Genomic DNA, 22516 nt, shown 5'->3' with positions numbered 1-22516 from the left:
GATAAGCGCTAGCTCTTTCTCAAACCCATTGCGTTGTTCATGCTTTTACTTTCCAGCCATTCTACCGGCCTGGGTTGAACCTGTTAGGCACTAATAACCCGCGTCATCTGGTAAACCCAGTATCACATGAATTTATATTTTAATTTTTAAGTTTTTACTCGTGCCGTTTCAAAGTTATTTTGCTAAACTAAAGGTAAGATACCCACCCTACTAAAGGAAGTAAAAAATAGACATTAGGGAAAATACTTTGTTAGCGAGTTACCGATGGCAATTTTTTTTAAGAGACAAGGACATGTTTAGACTTTAGCAGTTAGAAAAATAAAACCATAAAACAATCATTTTCTGAGTTAACAGGTTTGAATTGAATGGGGGCATGGTAAAAGTTTATGAGAGGCAATGTAATTCTTTACCGATATGAATTAAGTTAGTATGGTCTAAGCTTCCTCCGTGTTAGAAACTGCGCAACTCTTTCATGATACCTTTTTTTCGCAGATTGCAGTAGAACTCACCTGCTCACAACACTCGAAAAACAATATTAGATTTTTTAATTCGAAAAAAGTCACAAACTCACAAAGCAAACTAAAATTTAACGTTTGTCAAGTAAATGTAATATCTCGCAATTTAATCGTGATATATATTTGCAAAGTAAAAGAAAACTCATTGACGCTATTAACATGATAAACCAGAAAGAAAAATAAAAAATGTAGTTGATTTGTAAGGAGGATTACCTTTTTATAACGTTGATAGATTATTCAGTATAATTCTGTGTCTTTACATACAATTTAAAAATGTTCAATTTTATTTGATCTATTTGCCGTCTTGTAGTAAAACGGGTTTCTTTGACGCTTTTAGACGTTAGCAGGTTATGAAAAAGCTGTTAAAACAGTCTCTAAACTTCAAATATACTTTCCTTGAGATGTTTGCCTTCAAATTTTCCCATAATCAGGTGTATTGGACTTGTTATCCAACGATCGAGGGCCATCTGCTTCACGAATTTCTATAAAAGAGCAGCAAGCGTTGGCGTTTGGAAGCTAATTCACTCGTGGTGGATATAGTTACATTTTCTTTCGGAGCTCGGCTGAAAAGAAAACATGAGACTGATTTTTGCATTAGCCTTCGTCCTTCTGGCGACCGTGGTGTACGCAAACCCTTTGTCTGAAGAAAAAAGTGACGGCGACGACAAAGAGGGAGATGTTCAGCTAAACAATACTGCTGAGCTCGAGAATGATGACGACAGTATCGACGAAAATGTTCATGATGCGCGTGCAAGAAGAGTACGTACCAGTTTTTATGATTTTTTGTTCTCTCTCTCTTATAAAAGAACGATTAGGTCGCTAATTCGGTTATTTTGCTTTAACGAAGTTCCTACCAGGCCACTATTAAGATTCGACTTAAAATGGAATAACCTTTGATTGAACCAAATACTAGCTTTAAGACCGTCCGTCAGTTTCCTTTCATCTGGGATGATAACGTAACTGAATAGTAATGATAAGAATTCCTGGTTTACAAACAAAATTGATTGAAAGGCTGGCATTAGGAAAAAAAAAAGGGGGGGGCAGTTTCTGATAGCCAATATTCTACCTGCTATGTACACAAGTACAGATTAATAGACTGTTACATATAGAGTATAGCTGTTTTACGATAGTAAAAAGAAAACTAGTTCAGTTTAGTCTAAATAAAGAACTGATAAGTTGACTGTGTATAAATAAGGTAATTTATTCGTTCGTTCGTTCGTTCTTTCGTTCATTGATTCATTCGTCCTCTATTGGTTTCTGTAATAACTCATTTTACCTAGTATAATTATTTTAATTACTGTACATATTCTAATCTGCATACATTCCCTAGCAATTTTTCTTCTTTATTAGTCCGTTAACATTTTCTTTTCCTTTACCGTGCTAAATGATTGTCCAAGCGAGGCACTGTGATACTGCGTTAGTTTATCACGAGTAATCCATATCTGAAATACATCGTTAGTTTATAGCTAGTTATCCATATCCGTTTACCCATGTACCTACAACAAAGCCTTTTTTCTACCCGTACAAACTCAATTACAATTTTACTTCTTTTCTGCTTTTCATTTAGGGTTGCAAAAGGCGGTTTGCATTCTGTGTGGCAAGGGGCAAGAGCAAAAGAGGGTGCTTAAAACAGCTCCTTAGATGTCGCCGTGGCCGTGAGCTCGAGAATGATGACGACAGCATCGACGAAAATGTTCATGATGCGCGTGCAAGAAGAGTACGTACCAATTTTTATGGGTTTTTTTTGTTCTCTCTCTCTCTCTCTCTCTCTCTCTCTCTCTCTCTCTCTCTCTCTCTCTCTCTCTCTCTCTCTCTCTCTCTCTCTCTCTCTCTCTCTCTCTCTCTCTCTCTCTCTCTCTCTCTCTCTCTCTTATAAAAGAACGATTAGGTCGTTAATTTGGTTATTTTCCTTTAACGAAGTTCCTACCAGGCCACCATTAAGATTCGACCCAAAAGGGAATAACCTTTGATTGAACCAAATACTAGCTTTGAGACCGTCCGTCAGTTTGCTTTCAACTGGGATGATAACGTAACCGAATAGCGATGATAAGAATTCCTGGTTTACAAACGAGATTGATTGAAAGGCTGGCATTAGGAAAAAAAAAAAGGGCAGCTTCTGATAGCCAATATTCGACCTGCTATGTACACAAGTACAGATTAATAGACTGTTACATATATAGTGAAGTTAGTACAACCCTGAAATAGTAGGTTTGAACGGGTATTTCACTGGAACCCGTTATTGATGACGGTTTGGATCCAGTTCAAGCTTCACCTTTTTGTAAGTTGTTCTCTTTGGAACTTGTAAGTTAACAACTTTTACCACTGACATGGAATTCATGAACACATGTCACTAGCAGTTCGTATTTGCGACAAGAGATAATCCACTTGGCTGGAAGAAACTTGACAACTCCTGAGAAGATTAAAGAATGCGGCAATGGTTCTATAAGTCACTCCACTGTTTGTCATCTGACTATCTTTGTTCTAAATTTACTAACCGTAGCTATGTCCCCAGTTACTTTTCGATACTTTCTAAGAGATATTAGTGGTAAACTTGCTACCCCAGCCACCCTGCTCGAATTTCATGAAGGAAAGATTCAGTTTCGCTGGGACAATTCTTTGGAGAAAACTTCCTGTCAAGTCTCAACTTTCACCATTCATATAGCAGTTTTAGACATAATTTTAATCTTTTGGTATAGAAATAGCTGTTTTACCAAAAAAAAAAAAAAGAAAAGAAAAGTAGTTTAGTTTACTCTAAATAAAGAACTGATGAGTTGACCGTGTATAAATAAGGTAATTTATTCGTTCGTTCGTTTGTTCGTTCTTTCGTTCATTGATTCATTCGTCCTCTATTGGTTTCTGTAATAATTCATTTTACCTAGTATAATTATTTTAATTACTGTACATATTCTAATCTGCATACATTCCCTACCAGTTTTTCTTGTTTATTAGTCCGTTAACATTTTCCTTCTTTTACCGTGCTAAATGATTGTCCAAGCGAGGCACTGTAATACCGCGTTAGTTTATCACGAGTAATCCATATCTATTTACCCATGTACCTACAACAAAGCCTTTTTTCTACCCGTACAGACTCAATTACAATTTTACTTCTTTTCTGTTTTTCATTTAGGGTTGCAAAAGGAGGTTTGCATTCTGTGTGGCAAGGGGCAAGAGCAAAAGAGGCTGCTTAAAACAGCTCCTTAGATGTCGCCGTGGCCGTGAGCTGGAGATCTGAAATGGTCTTGTAGTCCTGTCGCAAGAAATATCGGCGTGTTCTACTAGAAAATTATTAGACTGTCGAGCCGACACTTTGTAACTTCTTAGATTAATAATTGATAAATAAAACTGCCTAATACAACTGAATGCTGTTGAATTATTTTTGAGAGTTAAACCTGCTGTTCGGGTCATGGTGATACATACAGGCGGAGCGCTAGCGAGATTAAACACGGTTTCTGCAGCATTAGGCAATTATATTAGGAACTTGATGAAATCGTCGTTAAATAGATACTAAAAGTCATATCTCACCTCAACTCAACTCAACTCACCTCACCTCTTACCCCCATTAATCCCATCTCACCACCCTCCCGAGGGGTGCTTGTCCATCGTACGGTGACCTTTAGCATTTGGTACCCAATTACACACCTGGCCCCGGTTGTTCATAGATCGTATAATTTTATGCACTGGATAAAGCGCTTTCTATCGTATAAAATGTATATTGAATTGGAGGACAATCTATTCGCTGGATGGTGACTTATGCACTGGACATATAAAGTTATCCACACTCTTTGAACAACCGAGGCTTTGAAGCAGAGATACTTAGTAACTGCAGTAAATTCCTTGTCTGAAAAAAACAACACGTCAATTCCAAAAATAACGAAGGCAATTTGACTGGAGTAGGTTTGACCATGAAGTGATTCAGTTTATATCGATGTTGTAATAATGATCCGTAATAATTTATTTCCCGTTCCTGTGCGGCGACTTTCCCGGTTCCAATGTTGGATTGCCAGGGAGAAAATTTATGACAAATCTCAGTTAAAAACCAACAGTTTATTTCCGAGTTCCCGTGTGAGCCTCATTATGAAAGCGAGGCTAAGTGCAAAAGCTTTTCATATGGGAATGCCTGCCAGTTTGCTTTCATCCGGGATAACACAACTAACATCGATGATGAATTCGTGGTTTACACGGAAATTTTAAGATGAGAAAGCTTTTAAGAGCAATTCTCCAGGAAAGTGAAGCAAAGTTGGAAATGAAAATTTTTAACCCCCCTTCATTTTTTGTGTGGAGGTAGGTTACCTGAAGGGATAAGCAAACACAGCCATATTTGGATTGGCAGGTGCGTCGTTGCCATGGAAACCGCACTTGATCACGTCGGCCTGAGGTCTATGTTTTGACCGAAAAATTCACTCTCAAATAGTAAAAATAAACCAGTCTGGTTCTCGAGCACATGTGAACCAATTGAAAGAAAATTCATACAGATGGTAGAACCACTCTCCCAGTTTATAAAATTTGCTGTTAGAGTATTTTGGGTTCTATAATCAAGAAGACCTTGGTCGTATTACTATGTTGCCTGTCAGCCATTTTGACAAGAAGGAAAAACAAGCACAACGATATTCGTTATTTCTCCGAAAGTACTCTTTCCATATATACCAAATTAGCAGCAGGGCTTACATAGATATTGAAGTTTATAAATATTATAAAATCTATTTGGGGAAAATTATATTCTGGCCATGGGTGTTGAAGACATCCGAGGCAAGTTGCAAAAAATTGCAAAATTGGAAATGTTGAGGTCTCCAGTATTTGGTTCAAACAGGCTTTAGATAGAGAATATCAGCTTCAGAGGTTTTTTCATTCATCTTATCTGTTATCTGCATTTGATTGATTAGGTTTTGGCCAACGAATTTGATGAAATATAAATTAAAACAAAGCCTACCTTGCAACTTTTGGGAATTTCTTCAGGATGCTTTTGGCGTATAGGATGGGTCTCTCCTCAGTTCGCTCGCTCCATTTTCTTGACCAAATCTTGCACAGACTCTCGCGTAAAGGACAAATCTAACTGCCTAGCCTCGCCGAACACCTACTTTTAGACCAAAGATGATGATGCATTAACCTGAATAAAGAACAGTCGAACAGGTCAAACACAGTCGTGTGTCGAGTATCGAAATAATTCATCAATACAATCCATCCAGGAAGTTAAATAGATGCATCAAGATCACAGCTGAGCAAATGCATGTCTGTGACGATTCTGAATAACGTCTTTGGCTAAATCGAGCCGTACATTCCGTGGTGCATGGTTGAGAAGCGAAGAAATCGTTGTTTACGACCTGTTTACGACCAAACGTATGTAGACCGGAAATGCGAGTAGCAAAACTGCTGACCGGATGTAGTTTTAAATGCGATATACGCGCTTTTTGTTGTTTGTTTTTGTAGCTTCGGCTAATTGTCGCAATGGCATTATCTCTTCTTAACATATATTTGGTACAATATATCATTGATAGGGGGATAAAAGGACGACTTTTGATCCGCTTTTATGACTGTTTTACAGTGGTGAATAAACAGGACAAAATAAAAGCGCTTCACTAGTCGTTTTACGCAACCACATAAGCCGCCCATGTTTCCTGGGTTTGTTTGTTTGTTGGTTTGTTTTTAATTCGTTGCTTATTGGATGTTAAGGATGGCCTGCATGTAAGATACGTCGCTGATCTGGGGCATTAGCGTACACATTAGAAGTTACGAAGTTGGAATTTTTGACCCACCTCTCCTCCAGAAATAAATAAGTCCTCTTCAAGCCGATTAATTTTCACATTCAGTACCTAATACCTGCCCAAATTTTGGCATTCTCTCTGTTTATTTATTTATTTATTTTTTGCTGTTGTTTTTTTTGGTGTGGGGAGGGGTGACCGGACGTAAATTTGTGCCGTCCATCAAAACGCTGTAAAGGAAATTTGCAAATCGTCGTGCGATATCCTGGTCGGGACAATGGAAAGTTGGTCTCTTTCAAATCCCAAAAGGGACGTTTCGGTTTGTGAGTGCAGTGGAAACAATGTAAAACTCAGTCAATGTCAAAGGGATATTTCCAGACACGTGCAAGCCTACGGACTTATTATAAACCGTGACGAAATCAGCGACGAAATGGATCTTATTCTTTGTAGCCTGTGAACATCCGCCCCCTCCCCTCAAAAAAAAGTTCACAGGCTAATTCTTTGCCGTGCAGGTAAATAATTATAAGATTTCACGCGCGAATTTTTCATTCTTTTGTCACGAATAGTTTATCATAACTGAATTTGTAATTGCATTTTCACAGTCTAAAGAGCAATCTTTTTGGGGGGGGGGGGGGGGTGCGTCTATTATGATCATGCGTTCAATTTTCACCCAAGCTTCAGTTCAGCTTCATTTCCTTTGTTTTTGTTTTCATTCGGTTATTCTGTTTTTTTTTTTTTTTTGTTTTGTTTTTTTGCTTTCTTCACCATTGCCATTGTGAAACAACCCTATTACAAGAGGATATCATTACACATACATCCGGTGTTACATCCCATTACATTGTGTTGCATCCGGTCAGCAGTCGTGCTTCTCGGACTTCCGGCCTATGCGTTCAGTTTATTTACCATTCTTGGCTTGTCGACTATCGCAATATCTGACTCAATTTTAGCCTAAGACGTTACTTTGGATTGTTCAAAGGTATGCATTTGCTTTGTACATCGATATCGACACATTTACTTTACTTCCTGGCTGAATAATATTGATGAATTTAGGTGCTCGACGGCAGAAATCGCAAGCATTACGACCATGTTTAAGACTTGGTCAACTGTTCTTTGTCAAGTGTATGCGGGCTACTTGTATCATCATCCCTGGTCTGAAACACAGCAAACTGGATATTCGAAGGGAGAAACTGTTAGTCTGCGCTAGATTTGGTCAAAAAGACGGAACGTGCGAAGAAGAGATACTGGAGAGAACCACGCGACGAAAGCATCCTGAAGAAATTCCCAAAACCCTCAAGGTAGGTTTTGTATCAATTTACATTTCATCAAATTTGTTGGCCAAAACCTTATTTACTAAATGTAGGTAGCAGGCAACATGATAAAAGATACTTTTGAAGCTGATTTTCTCTCTCTAAAGCCTTTTTGAGCTAAATTCTAGAGCTCTAAAAATTACCAATTTTGCAATTTTTTGCAATTTGTCCCAGGTGTCTTCAGCACCCATGGCCAGAGTATAGTTTTCCCCAAATTGATTTTATGAGATTTAGAAATGTCAATATCTATGTAATTTCTGCTGCTAATTTGGTTTATGTGGAAAGAGTACTTTCGGAGAAATAACGAATATCTTTGTGCTTGTTTTTCCTGCTTGTCTAAATGGCTGACAGGGAACATAGTAGGACGAGTATTTTCTTCTTGTTTATAAAACCAAAATTATTGTAATGGGAAAATTTTATAAACTGGGAGAGTGCTTCTACCATATGTATGAATTTTATTTGTATTGGTTCACCTGCAACCGAGAACCAGACTCGTTTACTTTTACTTTTTGAGAGTGGAACTTTTGCTCAAAACATGGTCCCAAGGCCGACGTCATATAGTGCGGTTACCATGGCAACGATACATCTGCCGATCCAAATATGATTGTTTTTGTCTATCCCCCAAGGTAACCTACCTACACACAAAAATTGAAGAGGGGTTAAAATTTTTCATTTCCAACTTTGCTTCACTTTCCTGGAGAATTGCTCTTAAAAGGAGAACTGATTAGAATGTTGGTTGTGTTATTGGGACAACACTTGAGATACAACTGAACCTCGCCGGGGTTCTATCACTTATTTTTCACTGTTAATCGGAAAAAGAAACTCATTCTTTCTCAGGAAAAAGGTTAATCTATAACCTTGGCTGATTCAAGTAGTATATGTTCATTGGAATTATCCCCGTTAGTGTATAGGTACAGGTATAGGACGGTATAGGTAAATCATTGATATGCATAAGGGTCGAGGCAATGACGTCATCTATTGTTATAACCTAGGGAAAAAATGCCTTCCTGCATACTAATAAGTGTCTTCCTGCATACTAATAAATGTCGAGGTTTACTAATGAGCGTCACTCTTGCACAAAGAAAACAATAAACTTGCCCAGGCTTGCCCGCTCTATACCCACCCTGATTGGATCTTAAGATTTATATTGTCTGTTTTGAATAAAAAGCGGTTAGATTTCGAAAGCGCTATCGTTCTTGCAATCGCTTTGCTGGGAAAACTTTTTTTCGATTTTCCAAACGTTAGTACCGTTGAAAATGGCTTTTTTCACGAACGTTGTTGATCTTCAAGCTGCCTTAAGCGCTTGTTTAACTGCCCCGAGAAAATGTGCTTTATGTTTGCCCCTGCTTCAGAATGGAAAGAGGACATAGAGTTGGTCTGAGATTGCTCTAACAAACTAGCATTGAGAAAAAGTAAACAACCCTGGAGCCAGGATCGCATGTTTCTGACGTGCCACAAAAAAGAGTGTAACTTTTTCATGTGGATAGACCAGCCAATATCGCATGCTATCAAGGAGCGGCTCTCATATTCACCTAAGCCACGGTTCACAAGATTCCATCCTTATAGAGAGATAAAGGAGATGTTTGAAAATCATCGCCAAGAGGTTAAACAGAAAGGACTTATTCAGCGCCAGCGCCATGCACGCAAATATGACGAAGGATTTTTAATGTCTGACAATGGATTCAACAGTCTAGGAAGTCCTAAAATATTTCACGGTCTTAGATACAGAAAATGGATGGACGAAGTATGGGAATCTTACAAGTTTTATGTCCAAAAAATGAAAGAAGACTCTCGAGACGACCCAGATCCTACACTTTGTTTAGAGAAAGACAATTTGCTGCGTCAGGCGTATTTCAAGTACGCAAGTGATGACGGCCATCATCCCGAAAGTTTCCGAGTGTTGAAGGTTTTATATGAAAGACATATTGAAGGCAAACACGTACCTTTTGAAGGTTATGTCATCAGCCCCGAAGAACATGAAGAGATAGAAAGAGATAAACAGTTATCTTCTTATTCTAGAGCTTTTGCACGAGATTTACGCAGGTCAAAATGTATTGTTATGCTTAACAATATAAGGAACCAAGATCTTCCTGTTTGTGCTAATTAAAATTATTGCATTACCGTATGTGTAGAAATAGAGCTGTCTTGAGATCCTTTGAAAGATTTTTAAAGTTTTTGAGTGAAATAAAGTTTTATTCATCTTTACACCGCGTTAGTCACTAATTATGTTTAACAAATCTTTGACTCGAGCTCTAAAATTTGCATGTGAATTATCTCGTGTGTCTTTTGTTTGAGAAACAATAAGTCATATCCAACACCTACCCTGATTGGGTAGTCCCAGAGTCAGTGTCTATAACAATACCTGAACCGGCTAGACGCAAGCTATTTGATGCGAAATCTTCGTCCACTTCGATTTTCAGACCGTCAGTTCCTTAACAACATGGCCAGCAAGTTTACTGTTGGTACCCCAAACACCCTCGGAAAAATGTAGAATAGTGATATTGAAATTGAATATCGGAAACTATTAGGGACCTGTTTCAAAACCATGAACGGAACAAGGGAATTATCACAGAGAGCTTGTAAGGCAATTAAAACTTAGCGACGCGCGACACCCACGCGTGTGTCTGAGAAAAATAAAGACACATGACTAGAAATGGCCCGTTCGTCTCCTTTTGTCCCTTTTGGCGTGGTTTTGACCTTTCAGGCCTGGTTATGGCCTTCCAGGCCTGTGTTTGGCCTGGTTATGGCCTTTCTGGTCTTCTTTTATTTATGAAGGTGAACGCTTAGTAACCCTGCCTTCATCAATTTTCTATAAAATAGACGCGTTACTTTCTGAAGTTTAGTTTCTTGTCAGAAGGCGTGCGGTTCAAACCAAAGATGACGAGCACAAACTATACCTTATACCTGCAACAAGGTGCTGGAAATGATGAAGACTGTGAAGAAAGCGATTTCTCCCAAGAAAGCGAAGTTTCTAGTCAAGGAACGGAGTCTTCCCAAGAAGAAGAAGAAACAGAAAACTTAGAGCCGTGGTGACGCATTCTTGATGAAGCCGAGAACCGCCACAAGACCCAGCTTAACGCTTTGATCAATCAATACCAAGAAAACGGCGATTCAGAAAATGTGGCTCGTAGTAAGGCCGTAAACGCTCTCGTTCCTGTTTACAGAAAAGAGCTGAGAAAAGTGCTCTTAGAGAATCTACAATGGATGCGTGCAATGAAAAAAGATCCCACCTTCAAAAAAGTGATGGAAACTCAAAAAGAGCTTAAAGACACAGAAGGATTTGATTGGTTGAAATCGACGGAACTTGCTATCGATAAGCCAAAATTCTTACTCAATCGATTATACGAAAAGTAGCCCATTCCACAAGATCAAGACTAAACCTACTATGAATGTTATGGAATTTTTTTTATTTCCTGGACCTTTGTATTGTTGCATTTCAATAAAACTGTAAACAAGCAAACTTTAAGTGTGTTGATTGATGACTTGAAAATAATAACAATAATAGTAAACTTGTACAAAAAATTTAAAAAAATCTGAAATTTGAAATACAAATTACTAAAGCAAGATCAAAACTTATTAATTAAACACTGTTATTTGTGATGACACTTTTAAATAAAGATGATGATTCCAAAGTTGAGAGCTGTTGCGCGACTACCGACGCGCGACACCCACGCGTGTGTCTGAGAAAAATAATAATACTAATAATAATAATTATAAAAAAAAACATATAACTACAAATGGCCCGTTTGTCTCCTTTTGTCCCTTTTGGCGCAGTTTTGGCCTTTCAGGCCTGGTTATGGCTTTTCTGGTCTGTGTTTGGCCCTTTTGACACTCTATATAACCTGACTATTTGCGAAAAAGATGTCATTTGTGTTCAGTCACCAAACTGTCAACATGGTTTACAAGAGAGTTTGCAGAAACTGTCCGATTCCATCTTGCGGGGCGAAGTACCTTGTCAGATTAGCTAACCATCTCGCGGATGTTTATCAGTTAGATCACATACATCGAAGAAAGTTTTAACAAGAAGCGAAACTGCAACCTAAAGTTAAAGTCGTAGTTTACGAAAGTGAACCAGATAATTCCGGAAAAAATCATTATCACAATCCAGTACAGACACAAGAAACGGTGTACGAACTGTCAAGACATCGGAGAAATGGGGCCTCTTTTAAAGCAAAAACTAAAAGACCGACTACAAAGAACAAGGCAAACCGCAAGAAACAAAGAAAGTCGAACTCTTGGCTTAGAGGCCATAGGAAAATTGTGTAGACACGGAAGGAATATTAATTATTACTCGAAATAAAACGAGGATTTGTAATAGTCAGTCAAATGATTCATTTTCATTCCTTTTCCTTTCAAATCGCTGTGTATTTGACTCTTTTTGTCATTGTTTTTTTAATAAAGTTTTTAAAACGGTATCTCTTGTCTGGTTCTATTGCTAACAATTATAAGTCGCGTGTTTCCATTGATCCTTGTTAAGTTTTATGAAATTGATTATAAACTAATGCGTCAAGATACTCCCTTGGGGTTTTTCCAGCAGAACTGAACTTATTTATATGCAACTTTAGGCTTGCGAACTAGCATAATTAACTGACTAACGGTGCGTGACTTTAATAGTTTTTTTATTTCCTTGAGATAGATAGGAGAAAATGGTTTTGTCTCTCAGTCGCGGACAGTTAAAAAAGCGCTCAAGGCAGCTTGAAGATCAACAACGTTGATGAAAAAAGCCATTTTCAACGATACTAACGTTTTAAAAATCGAAAAAAAGTTTTCCCAGCAAAGCGATTGCAAGAACGATAGCGCTTTCGAAATCTAACCGCTTTTTATTCAAAACAGACAATATAAATCTTAAGATCCAATCAGGGTGGGTATAGAGCGGGCAAGCCTGGGCAAGTTTATTGTTTTCTTTGTGCAAGAGTGACGCTCATTAGTAAACCTCGACATTTATTAGTTTGCAGGAAGACACTTATTAGTATGCAGGAAGGCATTTTTTCCTAGGTTATGACAATAGATGACGTCATTGCCTCGACCTTTATGCATATCAATGATTTACCTATACCGTCCTATACCTGTACCTATACACTAACGGGGATAATTCCAATGAACATACTGATTCACGTTTAATAATTGCCGACAAGAGCCCGACAAAACTACTCGAACCAAATCAAACGTTTTATTAACCGAACTCATGGGCTCGATTAAGTTCGGTAATCGAACACAATCGAACTCTCACACCCAAGAAAGTCTTTTTAGTAAGTTTCTCTTCATTCAATTTTCGCTAACCTCCAAGAAAAAAGTTGTCTCCACTGTATCATGGTACATCTTCACCACAAAAAAAGTATATCATAAGTGGTCCTTGAACAGTGTCTGAAGCTTTTTAAACTCAAATGAAAAGAAATAAACAACGCAATCCAACGTCACATGTTCATTCACAGAAGTAAAATTTTGATCTGTGCGCGCTAAACCCATTTAGTGCCGTGCTGTCATGCTTACATGACAGTTTTTGAGCCAATCAGAAACCGTCTTTTTGAGAAAACAATATCGCAAAATAACGTCGTCTCATCGCAATGGGAAGATCCCCCAGGATCGCGAAAATAATAATTATTAACATGATTCAAAACAATTCTAGCAATTTTAAAAAGGAAAGGTACACCGCCGTTATGATTGTCAACAGAACTCTGTATAAGCTGATAAATTAAATCAAATGGGTTCCTGCTCTCCCATGGCATTTTTAAAGATCTCTTTTCAGACCTTGCCATGTATTAGCCGCTCACGAAGGAGAGGATATCATGAAGGAACCAACTTCACTCATTGTTGCCGGGGTGAAAGAACCAATTCAAATTGAAAAACATCTATACAGGAAATACCACTGGTGACAGCCACAGCAATACATACCACAATGAAAGAACTTGACCCTTTTTGTTTCCTAGAGGAGTTTTAAAAATGCTAGGTATGAATTCTTGCGTCTCAACATTCATAACAGTGGTATGTAGTTTCCCCATATACAAATAGAAAACAGAAGTAGATGCTACAAAACAAAATAATGCATTAGCTTGTGCCTGTCTTCAGTAAATACGGTAAGCACTCCTGTGATTGGAATTGCACAACAGCTACTACTAACTACTTCTACTACTACAACAACAACAAATAATAACAATAATAATAATAATAATAATAATAATAATAATAATAAAACTCTGTGTGAAACCGGAGAAGATAACTAGACCTAGTAGAGTGAAATAAAAGATGTTGAGCCCTAAGATCTCTGAGACAAGTTGGAGAGATTTGCAAGCTACGTGACTCGACATCGATCACGTGCTATGACGCACTACCGGACTCTTGACCGGTTGCTGTCGCGTGGTTTAAAATAATCTTCTCGTCTTTCAATTGAAATTATCTTAAGCATCAAGTTGGTTTAATCTCCGTTTTGGTGTTGATTCCATTCAAAAAAGCTGAAAGACAGGGACGTTTCATGTTGTTTTGTGGAAAAGTTGCTGAGCTAAAGTATTGCCTCGATGAGACTGGAGACAACTTACATTTTGGGCGGCATTTATGATTGCTGATGGCAAAGTGCTGTTATACTCAGCTCGCGCTGGCCTTTTACGCCGTGCTCAAGGTAATTATAAAGTTTCTTTTCATTGTATAAACTTACTTTACCTTGCAAAGCTAGCGCTTGTAAATCGCACTTGATGTACCTAGGCTACCTAAACGATAAAGAACATGATTTCCCGCGTCAATTTTTGTCAATTTGTGTTTTGCGCGTTCACGAGGCAGTTATTCCAATTCAAATTTCGCGTGTCAATTAACGTTTTACATTTCCCGCTTCTGACATGGTTGTGATATTTCTATACCATCATTTCTAAGGTAAGAGAAACCTTTTCGATGAACCCTCGTCTTTAATTCATTTTGTTTATCATAGGTGTCCGTGGCCTAATTGCATGACCAAACATTTGTAAAGGTGTTGTCATATGAAAGACACGAGAGCCACTTCATAAACAGAGTCACTTTGTTTTTCCTCTGCACAGAAGATTTAGCGCCTTAGATTTACATATTTTTATTGATGAATTGATGAGATTGTTAATTTTTAGTAAATGGGATGCTAGCAGGCTTGAAGCTGAAGAGGACCACCATCTTCAATGGGCAAACAGGAGGAACGAACAAAAGTGAAGTTGTGGAAAATCTTAGAGAGAAAGCTAGTTTGTCCGAAGGCTCCCAGTAACAGGCTGTTTTTCTGTTTTCATAGACATACAATATGTTTTATCGTTCATCAATAATTATTAATGTAGTAAATATTTTTCTGTTAGTTTTTTTATAAATTTCATTTTATACCTCAATAGGTTAAGAACTAGTTGCTAACAAAAATGAAACGCGTTTCTTTTACCGGTCTGAACAAACTGTGCACTTTTAAGTTTCGTAGAAACCGTGACTAAGTCCCTAGACTGATATTCGCGGTTATCGTCCTTTATCCAGCAACGAGTGTTGGAGAGAAAAACCCTAGCACTTGTGATTGCATAACATCGGGAATACAGCGAACTGTAAAGTAATTAAAATAATTTTAGGGCAAGTGTTAAGAGGACCCAAGATTCGGGTATATCATATCGAGAGTCTAAGTGATCGTTTTTCCTCGAATAGGTGATGAGGGGTTGGTGGGGAAGGGGGTCTGAAATTCGAAATAAATGTTGAGTTTATTAGATAGGAGTGTTCTTGCTTCCTTCCATAAGTGCTGAGAAGGTACGAAATTCGGAAACTTGTCAAGTTAAATAGTAATGATCGTTTTCCACGGATTAGTGTTGAGGGGTCCGAAATTCGGAAAACCACTAACGTTTTCCGCGACTAAGTGTTGAGGGGGTCCGAGATTAGGAAAACATTTTGAGTTAATTAGATAGAAGTGATCGTATTTCCTCGGATAAGAGTTGAGGGGGTCCGAAATTCAGAAAACTTGTTGAGTTTATTAGATAGAAGTGATCGTTTTTCCTCGGATAAGTGTAGATGGGATCCGAAATTCGGAAAATCTCTCAAGCTAATAGTGATGATTGTTTCTCCTCGGATAAGTGTAGAGGGGGTCCGAAATTCGGAATTTCTCATAAGGAACAGTAAACTGTATTTTTGTTATTAGGCTTGCTCGAAATGGAATTTAAATCGTGCCGCTTATGAACTTGACGGAAACCAAATTTTCCTCTGATGAAATGCCCTACTTCGCACGGATTGGCAAAATTCTTCAGTGCGTTGTGGTTATCTTGCACCGAATTTCTCGAAAATGTAATGCCACAAATTAATTTGGAACGTGTTCAAATTTAATCGAACTCAATTGAACTTAATCGAATGAATGATTTCGATTGAGTTCGGCAATCGAACCAAAACATTTTTGTGAGAGTTCGATGGCGTTCAATTTTCGAACCCAATCGAACTAAAGAGAACGTTCTGAACCATCACTCGAAATAGACAACAATTTTAAAAAGTCTTTTTAAGCATGCAAAAACAACAAAGAAGTAGTTGAAACGAATAATGGATTGATGTAGCTTAACTGAAACATCATTTTATGATCCACTGCTTTTGTCATATAGTGAGTCAATTTAGCACAAAGTCATGCAACAAACGAGTCTGGCGAGCAATGCCATAAACTGAAATAAAACCGATTTATCATCCTATAGAGTCTTTATAACAGGTATAACAAAGTCATCTCTTAAGCAAAGCAATGCAATTAATGAACTGAAACAAAGCTGATTCATCCGTATAAGGTTTTTTTGTTGTTTATTATTCAACTTTGTTGTTGTTGTTATTGTTTTGTTTTTGTTTTTGTTTTTGTTTTTATAATACGAGATTTAATGGGAACAATCTGGTTTTGGAACGGTGCGAGATAACGTGAGTTAAACTGAGAAACCGCCTCATCAGTAGTAAAACACGAGCAATTTTCCTTTATAACTCTCATTTTTAATCGAATGTATTTTTTTTAATTTAACAATACTACATGTACAGATTACTTACAACAATAACTTTTCCTCTATTATAATGCAACACACAAAAACTTGTTACAATACAACATTTTACAGTTTTCACGTCTTACATCGATTACATTGTTTACAGCTACTTAAACTTAAAGAAAAGAAAATTAACTAATTGCATTGTTTAGGGCATCTTGAACTAAAAGAAAAGAAACTTAATTCATTGCAGAGCTAGTTCATAAACTATTAGTAATATTAATATTAGAAAGAAGCGAAACACGGAGATAAACGAATTAAAAGGAGACAAAACTGAACTAGGACAAGACTGCACCGAAGAAAATTAGTATAGCTTTTGGTTGCTGTTGCATGACTGGTATATCTACTTTACATACATATAACTACCCCCTTTTTGTTCAAAGATTAATAGTTTGACGAAAGTAGAACAAGGAGTTAAGGAAGAGCACATTTCTCAATTTGCCATTGCAAAAAAAATTAAATTTGAAATTCCTTTATGGTTGGTTTCCTCTCAAAGTATTTGCAAGCGTAAATATATCGTTTTAGTAAAATAACGAATAAGTGTAATCTGCGTATTGGGTAATCACTTAATCAGGTAATTAGTTTATTGGAGAGACTAATATCAGTGTTATTTACATGATTAAGCCATATTAATGCTTCAGAGTAAAAGGACTATGACACAATGCAGTCTAAATAAGTATGTGCAATAGAGTCTTGATTAGGACCGAAAAAACATGTTTTATCATCGTCTAGTCTAAATTTGAAGAGTTCTTTTTTGGTTACTAGAATTCTATGTAAAAGCTTGAATGAGAACTGCCTTAGTTTATTATCTCTTGTTGAATGATATATAAATAAAAATTTTTCTTTCCATTCTGAATATTCGTCGGCAAAGTTGATTTGACGTCTCAGCTAATAAAGATTTACCGTAGAGCATAAGATCCCTAGAAAGCCATAAATTTTACTTAGTTTTTATTTTTCTAATCCTATCCACGAAGTTCTGTTCAACATTCTTATTTTGGTTATACGACGGAAACGTACCCAAAACTTTAATTGAATCTTTCGTACTTTTGAATTACAGTATCTTAGAACGGCTATGTTTCATTGTCCCTAACTACATTGCCTTGGTCTTCTTTTTGTTTAATTTTAAGCCTGAAACCGTTTCGAACCAATCGATGACTTGGATATGTGATTTAAGAGAGTCCACGTTGCTAGTTATTATGGTCGTATCATCTGCGAATTGTGAATTTTTTCTTCCATTCAGCAGACCACACTTTTTCCTCTTTAGATGATGAGTATGTTTCTTGGAGACAAAAGATTGTGGCTTTTTGCATTTTCAAATACGGCAAAAATTGCTCTTCTTTTGTTACCGTTACGGAATCCTCGCACGTTCAAAGAAAATAATTTTAATTTGTGAGACATAACAATAACAATAATAGAAATTTTGTCCATGCAAATTTGGAGCAAAAATAGATATATATATATTTTGTAAACCGTAATATTTTGGAGAGAGAAATACAGCTATAGCAGTGGCATAACAACCTTTCAGCTTTATTATCATCATGTAACATTGCCGATGAATGGTTGTAGATTGCAGAATTTGTAGATCGCAGCTGGTTATCATATGGAATTAAAGAAATTGTACACTGGTAAAACAAAATGAAGTTATTTAAACGAGACATAGCCTACGGCGAGATCCTCCTCAGCAAGTGCGTACCCTTCCCACCCTCCCTGCCTTCGGTCCTATTGTTTGTACATAGGATTTCCCTCCGGGGAAGTTTTAACATTAACTTTACCGTCCATTGTCCACACCTCTTATGCATCCCTCTCTTCGTCTTTGGTTTGCTGAATTGACCAGACTTCTCCTATAATTGGTTAAATTCTCGTTAATGAATAGCCGGTCTTTCGATCCTACAGCCGAAGCAAACTGACACGGGAACAAATTGGTTGTTTTGATATTTTTTAGCTTTATCCGTGATTTGTAAAAGCTGGTTTTCACTTTATGGCTACAAAATTTTGCAATAATGACGCTGCTCTCTTTTTTACGTTTCAGTTTGTGCAAAATTTCGATGTCGCTTGGGGTAACTTGGACCTCAAAGGCAGCTGCGATCTTTAGAATGGCTTCTTCTGTTGAAGAAGAGTTTTCGGGGACTCCATGGAATTCTAAGCTGTTTTTACGAGTGTAATGTTTGAGATTATCCAGAGACTCAGTTAAATAATTTACTTCTTCGGACTGTTGTTGTAAATCTTTCCTTGCAGACTCAAGCGAAGTCGCCGTTACATGCAATGTCTTTTTCTAATTTGATGTTAGCTTTGGCTGCTTCGTCAAGTTTTAGTCTTCGTGTCACAGAGCTCTTTATCGCTGAGTTGAAGGGAAGCTTTCAGTTCATCTAATTCTTTCTTGAATGTTTGTTCACGAGCAGTGTGGAAGATAGTGAAATCTGAATGTCGACTGACATCGCTTTGATTTCCTGTAGGTTTGGCTATTTTTGTTCGCTTAAAGAGGTGTCATCCGAGTTCTTCGCTTCAATCGCGCCATTATCCGCCATGTCATCCCGGATGGAAGCAAACTGGCAGGCATTCGCAAATGAAAAGTTTGTGAACTTAGCCTCGCTTTCATAATGAGGTTCACACAAAAACTCGAAAATGGCCTGTTCGTTTTCAACTGGGATTTGTCATGAATTTTCTCCTTGGCAATCCAACATTGGAACTGGGAAAGTGGCCGCAAAGCACAACATCGATTTAAACTGAATCACTCCATGGTCAGACCTACTCCTGTCAAATTGCCTTCGTTGCTTTCGGAATCGACGCGTTTTTTTCTTAGACAGGGAATTTACTCCAGTTTTTAGTATCTCTTAATCTAAGCCTCGGTTGTTCAAAGAGTGTGGATAACTTTATATGTCCAGTAGATTAGTCAACAACCAGCGAATTTTAATATACATTTTATACCTGAAGATCGCTTTATCCCCTGAATAAAATTATACGATCTATGAGCAACGTTACCGGAGCCAGGTTTGTAATGGGGTACCAAATGCTGGAGGTCACAGTACGATGGACAGGCACCCCTCGGGAGAGAGGTGAGGGGGAAGTAAGGGTGAGAGGTGAGGTGAGTTGAGGTGAGGTTGAGGTGAGATATAACTTTTAGTATCTATTTAACGACGATATCATCAAGGTCCAAGTATAATTGCCTCATGCTGCAGAAACCGTGTTTAATCTCGCTAGCGCTCCGCCTGTATGTATCACCATGACCCGAATAGCAGGTTTAACTCTCAAAAAGAATTCAACAGCATTCAGTTGTATTAGGCAGATTTATTTATCAGTTATCAATCTAAGGCGTTACACAGTGTCGGCTCGACAGTCTAATAATTTTCTAGTAGAACACGCCGATATTTCTTGCAACAGGACTACAAGACCATTTCAGATCTCCCGCTCAAGGCCACGGATACATATAGTGTAAATTCTCAAGCATCTCCTATACTTTCCCACATCAACGTACGGGGTGGGGGGGCTGGGGGTGCTGCAGCCCCCCCTGTCGGAAAAAATAGTATTATTCGGGCAAAACGGATGTACTGTTAGGGCAAAGACATAGTAAAAAATATTTTATTTTTTAATAACTTGATTTGGGCCGTGCTAGAGCAAGTGCCGAGGATAATGGAAGGCGTGGTCACTTTATCAAATGATCGCGATCTCAAGACCTACAACGAAAGTAATTCGCTTCTCCACTGAATTTGTGACTTTAAGTTTGTTTATGGCTTGATGGTTTTGAAGCTCATCTTATCCAACCCTGATAATTTGAGTAGATATTTACAGGGAGAACAGATGGATGTCATCACTGCCAAACAGAGACTGCTGATGCTGTCGTTAAGACACTGAGCAATTGTCGCAATGAAGAGAGCTTCACTCAGATGTGGTCACATGCTGATGTTAAAGGACAAAAAATCAGAATAGGAATCGAGGGTACAAAATTTACCTTCAAAGATGCCAAGGTGCCTCGAACCAGACCATCACGCCGACTTCAGGGCCTTACTCAGTGGTGAGACACCTGCTGCAGCGAACGACAGCTCACAACAGACGCCAAAATTACTACTTTAGTACTTTACTACTTTAGTACTACTTTACTACTTTACTACTTTACTACTTTACTACTTTAGTATCACAGTTTATTACACAAGTATTGACAGCGTCGTCAGTGAACTTCAATTAAGGTTTGAGGGCAATGACCAGGAGGTTTTGCGCGCATTGGGGCGAGAAAAAACGCAGCCGTGATGGTAAAGACCATGCATCAAAATGGTCTCCATGACATTTTACCTGTTCTATATAAAGTTGCCTCCATGCTGGCCACAATTCCTGCAACCTCGTGCTCTGCTGAAAGGTCTTTCAGCGCCCTTCGCCGCATCAAGACGTTTTTAAGATCCACAATGGGACAAGAAAGACCGACTTGGCAGTATCGCCGTTAATAACATTGAAAGAAAGTATGCAAACAAGACAACGCAGAATGACATACAAAGGATTATTGACATATTTGGGTCTCGAAGTAATCGTTCTTCATACTTCTTTTAGAGCTCAAATGGGTACTATCTCTCGCTTCATGGTTTTGTATTTTAGAAATGTTGATCTCGATTTACCGAAAATATTTGCACTATTTTGAATGCCCGTGCTCTCACGGTATGGCGAGGAAAACTTGACGTCACGAAAGAATCATCTTGTGCATCTGTGACCAACAAGTTTCATTCGAGCAAATTATGTTCAGCCCCCCCTCCCCCAACAAAATGTTTCCCTTACGCTGATGCTTTCCCTTGTTTCCCCTGTCCTTGCCTATTGCCAAACAGGCTAGAAAGATCCCGATGCAGTTTACCTAAATGAAAAAAAATTAAAGGAGTAAAATTGTAATTGAGTCTGTACGGGTAGAAAAAAGGCCTTATGGTAGGTAAAAGGGTAAGTGGATATGGATAACTCGTGATGAACTAAGGCGGTATTTCAGTGCCTCGCTTGGACAATCATTTAGCACGGTAAAAGAAAAGGAAATTTTACGGACTAATAAGCAAGAAAAACTGCTAGGGAATGTATGCGGAATAGAATATGTGCAGTAACCAAAATAATTATATTTAGCAAATTGAATTATTAGAGAAACCAATGGGGGAAAAATGAGTAAATGAACAAACGAAGGAATAAATTTCCTCATTTATACACAGTCAACTCAACAGCTCTTTATTTAGACTAAACTGAACTACTTTTCCTTTCCTGTGGTAAAAATAGCTATTTTTATACCTGAAGATTAAAATTATGTCTAAAACTGCTATATGAATGGTAAAATGTGACACTCGACGGGAAGAATTGTCCCAGCGTAACTGAATCGTTCCTTTTTGAAATTCGAGCAGGGTAACAGGCAAGGTGGCTGGGGTAACAAGTTTACCACTAATATCTCTTAGAACTTAACTGGAGACATAGCTACGGTTAGTAAATTTGGAACAAAGATAGTCAGATGCCAAACAGTGTAGTGACTTCTAGAACCATTGCGGCATAATTTAATCTTCTCAGGAGTTGTCAAGTTTCTTCCAGCCAAGTGGATTATCTCTTGTAGCAAATACGAACTACTGGTTAAATGTGTTTATGAATTTCATGTCAGTGTTAAAAGTTGTTAACTTAAAAGTTGTAGAGAGAACAACTTACAAAAAAGTGAAGCTTGAACTGGATCCAAACCATCATCAATAACGGGTTTCAATGAAATGCCCGTTCAAACCTACTATTTCAAGATTTTACTAACCGCAGATCTCCTTGAAAAGGATTTCAAGGAAAAATTGGAGGGATGTAGCTGTGCCAGAAAGCGTACAGTCGTGATTTGAACTTTCCATACATTTCCCTGTATTTTTTTCCCGCGAACTATTTTTAGTAGCAGTTCACGGCTGGTTTGCTATACAGACTAATGTACGGAAAGTTCAAAGCTTTCTGCACAGCTACATCCCACTATTTTTACTTAGGCCGTAAGGCAGACCGAGTTAAGGTTTCGGTAGCATTATCAAATTCTTTTTTCTTTTTGGGATCGCGAT

The 22516-nt window shown here is 37.9% G+C and overlaps 2 protein-coding genes and 1 long non-coding RNA gene across 6 annotated transcripts in view; 2 read left to right on the top strand and 1 right to left on the bottom strand.

Moving 5' to 3' along the window:
• The window catches only part of LOC146451462 (uncharacterized), a 43938-nt gene extending 40063 nt beyond the window's left edge, over window positions 1-3875 (top strand). For 3 of the 4 annotated variants that reach the window (XM_085098851.1, XM_085098850.1, XM_085098848.1), the window contains 3 exons: window positions 1192-1274; window positions 2083-2232; window positions 3643-3875. In XM_085098851.1, coding sequence (XP_084954977.1) covers window positions 1192-1274; window positions 2083-2232; window positions 3643-3747 — 338 coding nt within the window. In that variant the 3' untranslated portion in view covers window positions 3748-3875. The remainder of the gene's footprint in view (window positions 1-1191; window positions 1275-2082; window positions 2233-3642) is intronic. The other variant, XM_085098849.1, reaches the window with a different exon arrangement.
• LOC146451455 (uncharacterized) overlaps window positions 1-22516 on the bottom strand; it is a 299471-nt gene that overhangs the window by 182115 nt on the left and 94840 nt on the right. The gene's annotated exons all lie outside the window — the stretch shown is intronic.
• On the top strand, window positions 13928-14944 carry LOC146451461 (uncharacterized). Its single transcript, XR_014859967.1, has 2 exons — window positions 13928-14131; window positions 14604-14944. It is a non-coding gene; the product is annotated as an uncharacterized LOC146451461 (long non-coding RNA).

This window comes from Pavona decussata, unplaced genomic scaffold (assembly GCF_977016875.1).
Source record: "Pavona decussata unplaced genomic scaffold, jaPavDecu1.1 SCAFFOLD_386, whole genome shotgun sequence".
In the NCBI taxonomy this organism is placed as follows: domain Eukaryota; kingdom Metazoa; phylum Cnidaria; class Anthozoa; order Scleractinia; family Agariciidae; genus Pavona; species Pavona decussata.
The sequence above is the reverse complement of the archived record's forward strand: the minus strand, read 5'-3'. Positions and strand labels throughout refer to the sequence as shown.